At 44.6% G+C, this 12648-nt stretch overlaps 1 protein-coding gene across 1 annotated transcript; it reads right to left on the bottom strand.

The window, feature by feature from the left end:
- Positions 1 to 539: 539 nt before the first annotated feature.
- On the bottom strand, positions 540 to 8321 carry TEX36 (testis expressed 36). Its single transcript, XM_057737525.1, has 4 exons — positions 8271 to 8321; positions 3396 to 3527; positions 2390 to 2470; positions 540 to 836 (listed from the first exon to the last, which is right to left on the bottom strand). The coding sequence occupies exons 1-4, from the start codon at positions 8319 to 8321 to the stop codon at positions 540 to 542; spliced, it is 561 nt and encodes a 186-aa protein (XP_057593508.1).
- Between the last annotated feature and the right edge of the window lie 4327 nt (positions 8322 to 12648).

Below are 12648 nucleotides of genomic sequence, written 5' to 3'. Positions count from 1 at the left end.
ATAATTGTAAAAGCACAGAAAGAAAACAAATGGTTGACTTACTTCTGGGGACAGGACAAGAATTAGAGATGTGGTGAAATCAAAGAGGACTCCTGCTTCCTTTGTTTTGTTTCAGATTTCAAGATGAAAATGTAAGCCTATATTAATTAATTTTAATACCTGCCCAAAATGTTAATGTGGTAATTTTAAAATTTAAACACAGTTTCATATAAAACACATTCATTTAAAATGTGTATATCATCACTTATCTTTATTTTATAAGGACCTGAATATTTTTCAACCGTATTAAAACCATAAAAATACTTTAAAGGTGGGAGAGTGGCAACGTTATCTGTTGCCTTTCTGGCTTCTCTGTATAAGGACTTTATGTTATCACTGCAAGAATACTTCACCTCAGCATTAGGGCACATACAGTCTATGTTCTCTAATTCTAAACAAATCTTACATCAAACCTCAGTGCTGGATCAGAAAACACGTACTTTTAGAATGTCCAATGAAATACCAGTATTGCAAAACTCATCAAGAATCTTCTGGAAGGGTTAGGGCTCCAGTGGAGAACCAGCCTTTTTGTTCATCGTGAACCTTACTTTCGGAGTCTTTTGCAAATACTCTGCATAGCTTTGCTGGGGAATAAATTTAAAAGTCTCCCATATCTCATTATAATGTCTTGGAAAGCGTCTGAAAATTGGGACCACCACAGCTTCCTGACAGGCATACGATATCTGGTTATTTGAAAAGCCATCGAGACAAGATGGAACATAGTCACATGCCCAAAGATTGAAATTTCTTGAAACGTGTTGCCTTTTTTCTGGGGAGATCTTCTTACGTCCCAGGTCCTAGAGAAGAATCACAAGATTAGCAGAAAAATATTCAAGGTCACACAGTTCAGATGTCTTTAGTAAAACCACCTTCGTGACATCCTATGTGTATCGTCACCCTTACAAGAAGCACCTTTTATCAGCCTGTTGGAGGCTGTAAACTGACGCAACATCCTGGTTCTTGAAGCCTTCCACTCCCACCAAGGGGACTGGACTTCTAGAGACACGGAGGGCAGAACCAGAGAGACCCCAGCCTGGACTGCCAAGTAGCTTCTCTACATCCAGGTGGCTCCTCAACGTATCCACCCAAGCTGCATTCCCAGCACTCAGTGGGATGGTTCTTACTCCAAGAGATCCGAAGATTCTTTCTCATCCCAGAGGATTCCCAATGAAGGAAGCAGCACCTTTGGGTCTCTGCCCACAGGCTTCCTCATCAACTCTTACTAATATGGCTATTAGAAATTTTAAAATTACATACGCGACTCATAATCTATTTTCATTGCATGGTGCTGTGTTAACCACTACTAACCAGTGCTATCAGACTTTATATTTCTTCTTTATTATGGGGAAACACCACCTCCAGAGAAAAGACAACTGCATTATGAGGAAGTGCTTCTTTTTTTTTTTAATTGGAATATAATTGCTTTACACTCTTGTACCAGTTTTTGAGGTACATCAAAGTCAATCAGCTGTATTTATACACATATCCCCATATTCCCTCCCTCCCTCGACTCCCCCCCACCCTCCCCGTCTCGGCCCTCTAAGGCATCATTCATCATCGAGTTGACCTCCCTTTGTTATACAGCAACTTCCCACTGGCTATTTTACAGTTGGTAGTGTATATATGTCTATGCTACTCTCTTACTTCATCCCAGCTTCCCTTTCACCCCCCCAACCTCGTGTCCTCCAGTCCATTCTCTGCATCTGCATCCTTATTCTTGCCCTTTCACTGGGTTCGTCAGTACCATTTTTTTTTTTTAGATTCCGTATATATGAGTTAGCATACAGTATTTGTTTTTCTCTTTCTGGCTTACTTCACTCTGTATGACAGACTCTAGGTCTATCCACCTCATTACATATAGTTCCATCTCATTCCTTTTTATAGCTGAGTAATATTCCATTGTATATATATGCCACATCTTCTTTATCCATTCATCTGTTGATGGGCATTTAGAGAAGAAGTGCTTCTTTACAACATGTAAGCTTCCCATCCATTCCTTTGACTCCTCCTTATGGATCCTGGCTCTGCCATCCAGAGACGCACATAGGCAGTCCCTCCTTCCGAGGACACATCTTCACAGGGCAGCTCGCAAGTGAGACAGCTTATGGGAAAGCACTTTGATAAGCATGGAATTCACAAAATCCTAGGCAGAAGGAAGGCTGGTGCAGATTTTGAAAGCTACATGGAACTTTGAGAATTTAATGCTTTTTTTCCCCCACTGGTAACCTGTTATGAGGTTTTAATTTTGTTCCAACGTTGAGGTTAGTCCTCTATCTTCAACACGTCTCAGGAAATCAAGAGCCCTGATGCTGTTCCTCATTTTATTAACAACTTGGAGAGAAATACTCACAGAGTCGAGGTAGAATCCAGAGTTCTGAAGGCTGTGGCGATTGTCGTGCACAGAGAAGGGGAAGTTGTTATTCACTGCTTGCTGGGAAAGAGCAAGAGAAGAGAGAAAAAGGCACACATCAGAACCCCAGTATGCTTCCAGAACCCACCTACAGTGGCATAAAAGGAAGAGGGAGGAGGCAAGGTGCTTGTAGCAAGAATTAAACCCATGGACAGCGATGGGGCAAACAGCACAGGGTGGGGTCTTGGGTGTGTGTATCAGCTCAAGCTTTGAAACTCAACCTTGCTGCCAGCCTGCTGAAAATCATAAAAAATTCCTTTTAAAACATCCTATTGAGGGGCAAGGAAGGGAAAGTTCTAGGCATGGAATTGAAACCTGGAAAGGAATTTGTGAGGCCATCTTCTTCATCTGGCCCATAAGGATCCTAGTAGACCAGAGCTCTCTGGTCCAGGGTGGCTAAGTGTGGAGTCAACCCTGCTTATCCCTCTGGCCACTTCATGCCCCTAAAGTTGCTCGTGAACTGGCCAGTGAGGAAGAACATGCATGTTAGAACTCTGTCCATTGGGACTTCCCTGGTGGTCCAGTGGTTAAGACTTTGCCTTCCAATGCAGGGGGTGCAGGTTCAATCCTTGGTCGGAGAGCTAAAGTCCCACATGCCTCTCAGCCAAAAGAAACACAAAAACATAAAACAGAAGCAACATTGTAACAAATACAATAAAGACTTTAAAAATGGTCTACATCCAAAAAAAAAAAAAATCTTAAAAAAAAAAAGAAAAAGAACTCTGTCCATAAAGGAACCTAACTTTATTGTCTGGACCAGGGGTTGTTCCTTCTAGAGAGTATTAGAGGCATCATACTGACTAGGGTATGAGGTGAGGATGCTACCAGAATTTAGGGACCCAGGGAGGACAAGTGAGAAGTTCCCTCCAAGCAAGACTTGTCTGGTGCCAGCGGTGCCACCCGCTTGGAGAGCCACAGGGGCACGTGGCCAGCGCTCTGGACTTACTTTCACCCGCACTTTGTAGATTGGTGGCAGTTTCTCCTCCACTTGCTGAGATAAATGTGGACTATGGGACTCTTTTAACATCGTATTTGTGATGGATTCTGGTGTCTTTTGCATTAGTCCAATGTGAGGGAACTGGAAAAACAGCACACGCCTTGATTAAAACCAGACACATCTGAATCTCTAAGCCAAGTATCAGGGCTTCCTCTGTAAAGGGATTAAAATGCAATTTGGGTGCTTCTGGCATGCGATGGAAATGGCATAATTTTTGTAATTTTCAAGTATTCTTTCCAAGACAAGAAATATTGCCATGGCCAGAGGCCACCACTGCCGGTTGTTTCAAGTTACAGGGGCCACCCTGCTGCTCGGAGCTTGGAATTGTTTCCACGCCTGGTGAGGAGGGTGTGGCCCCATGAGAGCTGATGCACTTGGAGGAGACAGAATGTGTTATTTGAGTTCTTCCTTGCAGTCAGGGAGCTCCCCACACTGAGCGCCAAGGATCTGGCCCATGTTCACAGGGGTGAGTCAACCTCCTGCAGGTATGAGGCAGACCTTAGGACACAGGGAAGGTGAGAGGGTTGCCTTGAGTCTCCCCAAGAAAGTAGAATGGTAGAGGGTGGGAAGATTATGTGGATGGCTGGGGGTGACCTGGGCATGGACTATAGAATCTCCCTATGAACAGGTGGGAAGGAAACAGGACCAGGCAGAGGCAGGTGGTCCCAACAAAGGCCTGGACAAACCCCACAGGGAGCTCTAGACATGGGATGCCTTCTCAGAGTCGTCCTTATGTAGTGAGAGGACTGGGCCTTTGTGAGCCTTCATCAATCAGTCACTGGGTAGATGAGGAAGGTGGGGACCCAGGAAGTAACCTTGGGGAAGCAGCTGTTTTCAGTAAAGGGATACCTAGGGATGGACCTCCCAGGCCACACTCTCAGCAGCTGGGCAAGGAGTCCGTTCCTGAATTCCCCCCAAAGAGGGATGTGAGTGGTGCTTGATGGCCACTGTAGCTCATCACAATTTCATATAAACAGCACCTCTTAAAAGCCACCCCAACAAAGTGGCCTTTGAAGCAGGGAGCTCTAGGAAAGGAATATGAATGGAAACTAAAATACAAACAGAAAGCAAGACCCTGACTCCGTGAAAATTCCCGCAAAGGCAGGAAGCATAATGTGGCGGTGGGTCACAGATGGTAGATTCAAAAGCCCTGAGTCCAACCCCAGCTCTCTCTTGTAGAGATCAGCCTTCTTCAAGAGACAATTTTTCCCGGCTCCAGTTTCTTTGTCTGCAAAATGGGAATGATAATACCTACTTGATAGGGTAGATGTGATTAAAAGAGAAAATGCATGCACCCAGAGAGTGTTCAACAGTTGTTGGCAGGTTCTGTTTCTGCTCACAGCTGTCCCCTCCTTTGTCCCCAAACCCACGGTCGCACCCAGGCCAGTCCTTCCTTCTCTTTGGGATGGTAATGATGTCGGCTGGCACTGCCATTCTCTCCCATTCCTTCTCAAGTCGTGATATAACGGTATACCAGGTGGCTTGTGTTTAATCTCAGCACAAGAGTGCATTTAGTGTGCTCCTATTTATGTCGAAAGGTGGAGAGATTACATCATCTCGGCGGTGTACTTGGTGGGGCATTGTGGGTGGAGGAGACGCGAAGCAGTGGTCCAGGGGACACACGGCCACGGGGAGGTCTTTTCAATGCAGAGCTGAGTGGAAGGAAGAAACAGAATGAGATCTACAACCCAACACACCATTTCTGTACATAAATAATCCATGCACACAAAACAGCTATACATAATTTACAAGAACACATCTCAGTGGAAGAACTCCCAGTAAACACGTGCGAATGGCTGCCCACGGGGTGAGCAGAGAGGGCAAGGGATGAAGCACAAGGAGACAAGCACACAGGCCAACACGCTGCCATGTGGACGGGCTCCTCCGGGGCAGGGCGGCAGGGGCACTGCGCAGGGGAAGGAGGTGGACTTCTTGCCATCGTTTAAATGTGTCTTAACCAAGTGCAGCTATTACATGGTCTTGTTTCCCACAAAGAAAATAATCGTATTTGGTTCTGATTAGAGCTGTAATACGTACTCACGGTTTTAAAAAGTTCAAACAACAACAACAACAACAACAAAACCATAAAGAAGGAAGTAGAATTCCCCTGAAATCCCATCACTCCTTCTCCTTAACTCTTTGGTGACCAACTTTGTCACGCATCCTTGTGCGACTGTCCACCCACACGCATGCATAATTTTGCATACATAGATCGTATTATAAATGTGATTTCAAAAGTTATAAATACCTTTTTATAATCTAAAGGTAACTTTTGGTTTCTGTTTCCTTCTTCTCACCCCCACCGCCCCAGCTAACGATAATAACAATAACAATAATAGCTCTCATATGATCCTTTACAAACACCTGTACCTACAAAGGGGACTCACACTGCTTTACAAAAATTGGACCATATAATGCATACTATTTTACACCGCGCTTTTCTCAGTTAACAATACACCCCAGAAATTTTTCAAAGTCAACCTATACATTTCTAATTCATCCTGTATTATGTTTTTTAATGTTTCTCAACAATTTTTAAGTAAATATAACTAATACAAAGGGCCTCCAGACTCAGAATCTTTCCCTTTTCCTCTCCTTCAATCTGGTTTTCCAAGTTATGGAAAATCGGGCTGGGGATGGGGAGTCTTTCTACATCAGGAAGGATCCTTCCCGCCAGCTAAATGACAACTGACTTGAGTTCATTTGTATTCTGCAAGTCTGTGGACTAAATCACTGTAAAAAAAAAATGGCTCTAGCATTTTAATTTCACTCTTTTAAAATATATATTTAATGGCTATAACATGATAGCTGTGAAATAAACCCTTCTGTTAGATATTATAACCGTGAAATATAGCTTTTTAACTAGTTGGCGGTGAAGTTTTTGCTGCATTCAATCACTCAATGACTGAAATATTAAATAGGAAGGTGAAAGTAGTGTCTGCAGAGAGCCTTTTCTACCCGGCAACAGCCAGATTACCACCAGCAAGGTCAACTGCAAAATGACTGTCACCTCCAGTGTGGCAATTACTATCTCCCAAATGGGCTGCTGCTGACGCAAAGCCAACAATTTCCTTAATTTCCCGACAAGATACTTTGGGAAACTTCACGTCAGCACTATTCTCTTTATGTTCTGAGGTGCCGGCAGCAGAAAAGACCACCACCAGAGGCTTCTTTCCTAAACTGGGCCCTGGTATATTCCTGGGACCCCAAAAGGAGATGCGATGTTCTTTCTTGATTTCTCCCTTATAACAGAACCCTGACTTTGTTTGGGGTGGCAACGTAGCCAGTTAAAAAATACCCCCCAAAACTCCCTTGCAACTAAATTGGCCAAATGACCATTGAAACAAAAGCAGAAGTCTGTGGGTGGGGCTCGTGGGAAAGTGATTGTTTTTCCTAGGAAAGGAGGCAGATTTAGCTGACGGGTGCCTTCCATCTATTTGTCCTTTGCCTTTCCTCTCATTTACCTGCCTGAGTTGACACACTGCACTAAGGATGACAGGACAAAAGGCTGAAAAGAACCTGGGACTCTGACAATGCCCTAGGGCATCTGTACCAGCCCTGAACTGCCTCCTTCTGGACTAACTGTTACTTGAGAAACACAGACCCCTGCCTGGTTAAGGCACTGTAGTCAATTTTTTACAGTATTTAGTCAAACACAATCCTAACTGGTGATAAAAAGAGGCCAAACTATTTAGTCTAAGAAGTTTACATTTGTCTCTTCCTGACCAATTAGTGTATGTAGTTCACACTATTTCCCATTTTACTTTGACTACCAGGAAACTCAGAGTCAAATTTGATGTCCAAGTAGCTACTGTTTAGGCCGTATAGCCTGCATATCTATGTTATATATTTTCCCAGTCTCAGCCTCTTAAAGTATATTTAAACTGGTTCTGAATTTTTATTTTTATATACTTTGCTACTTTATTGTGAATATTTTCCATTCAGCACTTTAAATCTTTGTGAAATGGAGCAGGATATCAATATAAATATATATCCCTTGGAATCTGCAGGGGATTGGTTCCCCCATCCCACCCTGCAGGTACCAAAATCTGAGGATGCTCAAGTCCCTTAGTTGCTCTTCAGTATCCGTAGGTTCTGCCTGGTGGACACAGTACACATGTGTTACATATACACATGTATTATATATTATATATATAATAGTTAGCATGTATTAAGTGGTTACTATGTTTCCATGCATGATACTAAGCACATTTGTACGAATTAGCTTATTAATCCCTACCATGGCCTCTAATCTTGCTATATTAGGCTCCCATTTAACAGACAAAGAGACTGGGATTTAGAAAGACTAAGTTGCTTAGGGTTTTTAAAGCCTTTAGGCCCAAATTTTGCAAAATGTTTTCCATTTTCCTTTTAAACAAAAAAAAATTTTTTTAATTTTTGTATGTATTGCTGCCCTAAAAGAGGCTAGTACCACAGTTTTCCCTGAAACAACCAGTACAGGCGAGGGGCGGGGGGGAGGATAAAGATACCAGCTTCACAGAGTTTAGATAATAAATTATGTAGTATGTCAGAAGATAGATGTTATGGAAAAAAGAAAAAGCAGAGCATACACCAATTACTGCCTAGTGGACATTCACAAGGTGCCAGTCTGCTGAGCGTTTTATACACATGTTAATTTCATTTGATCCTCCCAAGAATACTATGAGAGTCCCATTTCACAGATGAAGGAACTGAGGCTGGGTGAAGTGATTTGTCAGGTGTTATACTATGGTAAGTAGCAGAAGCGGGATCTGAACTCAGTTCTGTGTCCTAACCACACCCACGTGGCCTGAGAAAGGTGAGAGAGGGCATCATTCTTCTTACCCATCTTCCCTCCTTGTCTGAAGGTGGGTTGAAGCGTCTCCCTTTGGCCATTTTCTGCAGGAAGCTGAAGGGGGCTGAGGCTGGCTCTCTTATCCCTCCATTGCCTCATGAGCTCTACACCTGGTAAACCACTCCTCCTTGTTCCTGATCTTTAATTACCAGCCTCTACCAAGAAGGGAAGTCTGGGAGTGGTCCCTGTTGTCATAGCATCAGAGGCCACCCGTCACAATGGGGGAGGAGTGCAGGTTTTCCAAGCCCCCTGAGGGCTCCTGCCACAGGTCCCTCACAGCTGCCGCTCCCCAGTGTGTAAGCCCCCAGCTCCCAGGTGAGGAAGCCCCACACACAGGTCAGACAGGTGCGGAACAGTCTTGAGACAATGCCAAATTCTGCACCCTCCACATCCTCCAACTGATGACTTTCGAGTTGAATGTCCTTATGGTAACCATCTGTCCCAACCTCTTAGTTTTCAGAGAAGTGAGTTACCTCTGCCTCATGGCACAACAGTGGGCCAGGACCCAGGCAGCCCCACATGCTCCTTTCACGGCTGCCTGCATGTCCCAGCTCGGGCTCACTCACTGTGCGCTCACCTTACCGCACACGGCTGCGGCCACGAGGAAGCAGCAATCATGAGTAATTATTAAATGCCAGGTGCTGTGCTAAGCACGTCCACGTTTTACTTTTTCTCCACGAACCTTTGGTGTTTACAAATGGGGAAACAGAGCCACGTACCCAGTGGAGGGGGTGCCAGGTCATGGGACAGCTCCAGGGCTCTTGAGCCTTTCTGAGGGCCACCTGGCCTCCCCCAAGTTGCAGAGGTGGCCCCTGAGAGCTGGCCTTCCTCACGGGGCCCAGACACTCAAGTCCTGCCTCACTTCTACTGAGTTATGTGATTTCTGCTTTTCTTTCCCTCCCTCCCTCCCTTCCTTCCTTTCTTCTTTTTTAAATGCTGTGTCTTGACAATTCTCTTGGCTACTCCATGTGAAAATAAGAGTGAACATCTATGGGAGAATCTGTTCAACTCGTTCTCTAAGAAACTGTGTCCTTGTGCCCCTCTTCCCCTAATCATCGACCAGGGTGTCCTAACAAGAGTCGCCGTGTTAGTGACACGAGACCTCTCCTCCGGCCAGCACCAATGGCCCAGAGATGTGTGTTCCTGGATGAGATGCCTGAGGTGGAGCATGGACCGAAACTGAGCAGGCGTTGGAAACCATCTCCACTTACAGAAGAGGAAAGTGAGTCTCAGAGAGGTGAAGGGACTCCGCCATAGTCACACAGCTAATGTGTAGCAAAGCTCACACTGGAACCCAGGGGTACAGAGGCCAAGTTCAATGCCAGCATCAATAGGATCCATTTCACTGCACTTCCCTAACCACGTTAAACTATTGGGCAGTGAATTTTCTAGAATTGCTTTTAATTCCCTTTCTTTAAGCTGCATGAAACCGGGCCTCTTAGCCATGATCCTTCTCCATGGTGAGCTCTGGCAGGCCAGGGATCAAATGACTGCCAACGTGTGCTCCTCCGGTGGCCGTCCCTCCCAGTGGACGCCACGCCAGGGAGCGTGGCACAAATGGAGGGGAAGGATGAGTGCAGAAGGCTGCTTCTCCCACATCCCAAGACTGAAAGTAAAGCAATAAGGAGGGAGCCAAACATTGAGACGAAAAACCTAAAAACAGTGCCATTTCCAACACAGTATTTCATGGACATTCACTTTGTCTCCACTGATGGAGCAGAAAATCCTTTAGATCTGAAATCTCATTTCTAAATATATTCTGCATCTCCACTGTATGTAGTCTTATGCTCTATTAAACAGGGTATATGATCACTGGTTAAGGTGTATTCCAATTTTCCCCTTTCGAACGATTGTTTAAAATTCTAAAAAATTTGTCCAAGAAAATCAAAACTGCATAAAGAAAACCCAGCCAGGAAAAATGAAATTCAATTTTTCTTCAGCTAGGATTTCCTAGCTGCAGATTGGGGTGGGGTTGTTCATTGTTGATGTTATTGTTTTCAGAGGTTTGAATTACTGGGCTGAACTTGGAGACCCACCACTCTGAAAACAAGTCCTGTAGCACTCAGAGCACTCCCATCACCAGGGCTGAGAACACCAGAGGGTCAAGCTCCATCCTGCCTTGGGTCTTTGCATGAGCTGGGCCCTGCTTGGGATGCAGTGATGCAAAACGACCTGTTGAAGGCAGCTGTGAAGGCAGCGTTGAGCACGTGACTGAACACCCACTATGTGCCAGCCCTGTGTCCAAACAGGGCTAAGACAATCACGGAAATCAGTTTATAAGTAATAAATCATGGATTTGCCAATACATCAGATGACCAGAAACCCCAATTATTGATTAACCAAAAATTATTTTCAGTGAGCGCTATCTATAGCATTTGTATCTAATTGTTCTACCCAGTGTGTTTTTTGACATGACAGCTGTTGTGTACTTTGACTTTTAGATCTTTTACATCCAAAGTGTTAAGGACCTTATGAAAAGCAGCTGTGTCTATCGCTTCCACGTGTTTTCAGCGCACTGTGCCATTCCTTGTTTTGATTAACAATTTGCTGTCTCTTGCGGGAGAGAGAGTGGTGGAACCACGGATGTGTTTTCACAGACACGTCTGCCATGTGCCCACGTGTGCGGCCCCCACAAACGCTCAGACCTGTACACGGAGGCACGCTGCAGTTCATCAGGCCACCAGAGGAAAGTTTCACCTCCATCTTCACGTCCACAAATCCCAGACAACTTAACTGGCATATAGGGAAAGCAGAACCACCTGCACGTAAAATCTGGAGCATCTGAGGCATTCTCAGTCATCTGAATGATAAAACACATTTTCTTTTCACCCTGCAAGGTAACTATCTGGATTCTTTCTGCAAATAGCAAACGAATTGAGGTGACTCAATTGCACTTTTTTATTACGATTCAGGATTCATATGGAACTAATGGGAATTACAATGGATGCACAGCCCATTTGCACACCACCTTGAAAAGTACTCAGGCATCTGTCAGGTGAAGCACATTTTTTTGTTTGTTTTGCAAACTATCTGGGAAATTAACTGCCTCTTTCTCCCTTACACTCAAGAAAACAATTCCTTGATCAAGACAAGTAAGATGAATTGAAAGATAAGAAGGAAAACTTGACCAACTTGGAAGTTCACTCAGTTGAAAGGTAGCAACAGTAACATTGATAAAAACCCCTGACTCTGCTGACATGTCTGAGTCGGCAAGGATATGAGACATTGCCCAGGTAATGACAATTTTTGATAACCTTGCTGAAACACGAATTGCTATAAACTTTTCAAATTGTGTCTAGAGAAATTTTTGGTTCATTGATAACTTGGAGAACGGGTCACTCAAAGAATTACTGAAATCTAGCAAATGGTACTGGGCACAGTGAAGGTCACAGTAAGTACTGTGGCTGTCCTCATGAACCTGACTGTCTACTGGGGAGACAGATGTTATCACACAGATCATTGGTTATAATTGTGAGAGGTATGGGGAGCTCAAGACCATATGACAGAGGGACCTGCATGAATCTGAAAAGTGACCAGGAAGGTGATGAAGAAATGAAGAATGACTTCAATGAGCCGAGGGGAGAAGGGAGCACATGCCAGGCAGATGGAGAACCCATCAGAGGCCCTGATGTTGGGTGGAACGTGACTCACTCAGGAACCCGAAAGGAGGACAGAGCACCATGCAGGTTGGAGACGATGGAGGAGAAAGCAGAAGACGGGCCACTCAGGGCTTCCAGGCCGTCTGAGAGCTGTGGACAGCCACCTCGCCCTCTGTGACCTTGACCAGCTGGCCGCTGTCAGTTTCAGGCAGAGATTCGAGGAACTGGTAACCACAACACACCAGTTGAGAGCGTTGGCTTTTTTCGAAAAATCACCTCAGAAATAAGACTCACCCTTAAGATGCTGCAGGCATGCCGAGTTTATTCTTTCTCCAAATTCTGAAAAAGGCAGAAATATTTAGTTTGATTCCCATTTTCTCCACTGGTGGGGTTTGTTATTCCTGTTTTCACTTCTGTGTTTCCGCGTTTGTTGTGGTTTACACGAAGACTTGATGCTATTGTTTTCACCCCCTGGAAAGACAGCTGCTTTTGTCCTCTCGCAGTTTGAATGGGACAGTCCTCCGAAGACACAGAATAAAAGACAGCAGTAATTACAAGTGTGGTTCAAACAGAGAGCACTGGAATGGAAAATGCCAGCCTCCACAGTCGTAAAGCAAAACAGCCAAATAAATATGTATCTTTCAGCTGAAGAGAAAATGAAGTGTCTTAGATTGTGATGGAAAGTTCACCTCTATCCCACGTGGGGAGAGGAGAGAAGAGTCAGGGTCCCCCCAATGAAGAAGAGATCTGTAGGCCTTCTAAAATCTCC

Source organism: Hippopotamus amphibius, chromosome 5 (genome assembly GCF_030028045.1).
Source record: "Hippopotamus amphibius kiboko isolate mHipAmp2 chromosome 5, mHipAmp2.hap2, whole genome shotgun sequence".
Classification (NCBI taxonomy): domain Eukaryota; kingdom Metazoa; phylum Chordata; class Mammalia; order Artiodactyla; family Hippopotamidae; genus Hippopotamus; species Hippopotamus amphibius.
This window is presented reverse-complemented; position numbering and strand designations above follow the sequence as displayed.

What these genes read in the sequence shown, in the direction of transcription:
- TEX36 (XM_057737525.1), bottom strand. Translation starts at nt 8,321, where the DNA reads ATGGCCAAAGGGAGACGCTTCAACCCACCTTCAGACAAGGAGGGAAGA. An exon ending in TCTACAAAGTGCGGGTGAAA is followed by an intron (nt 2,471 to 3,395) that starts GTAAGTCCAGAG and finishes GCTCTTTCCCAG; the next exon opens with CAAGCAGTGAATAACAACTT. An exon ending in CTGGATTCTACCTCGACTCT is followed by an intron (nt 837 to 2,389) that starts GTGAGTATTTCT and finishes ATTCTTCTCTAG; the next exon opens with GACCTGGGACGTAAGAAGAT.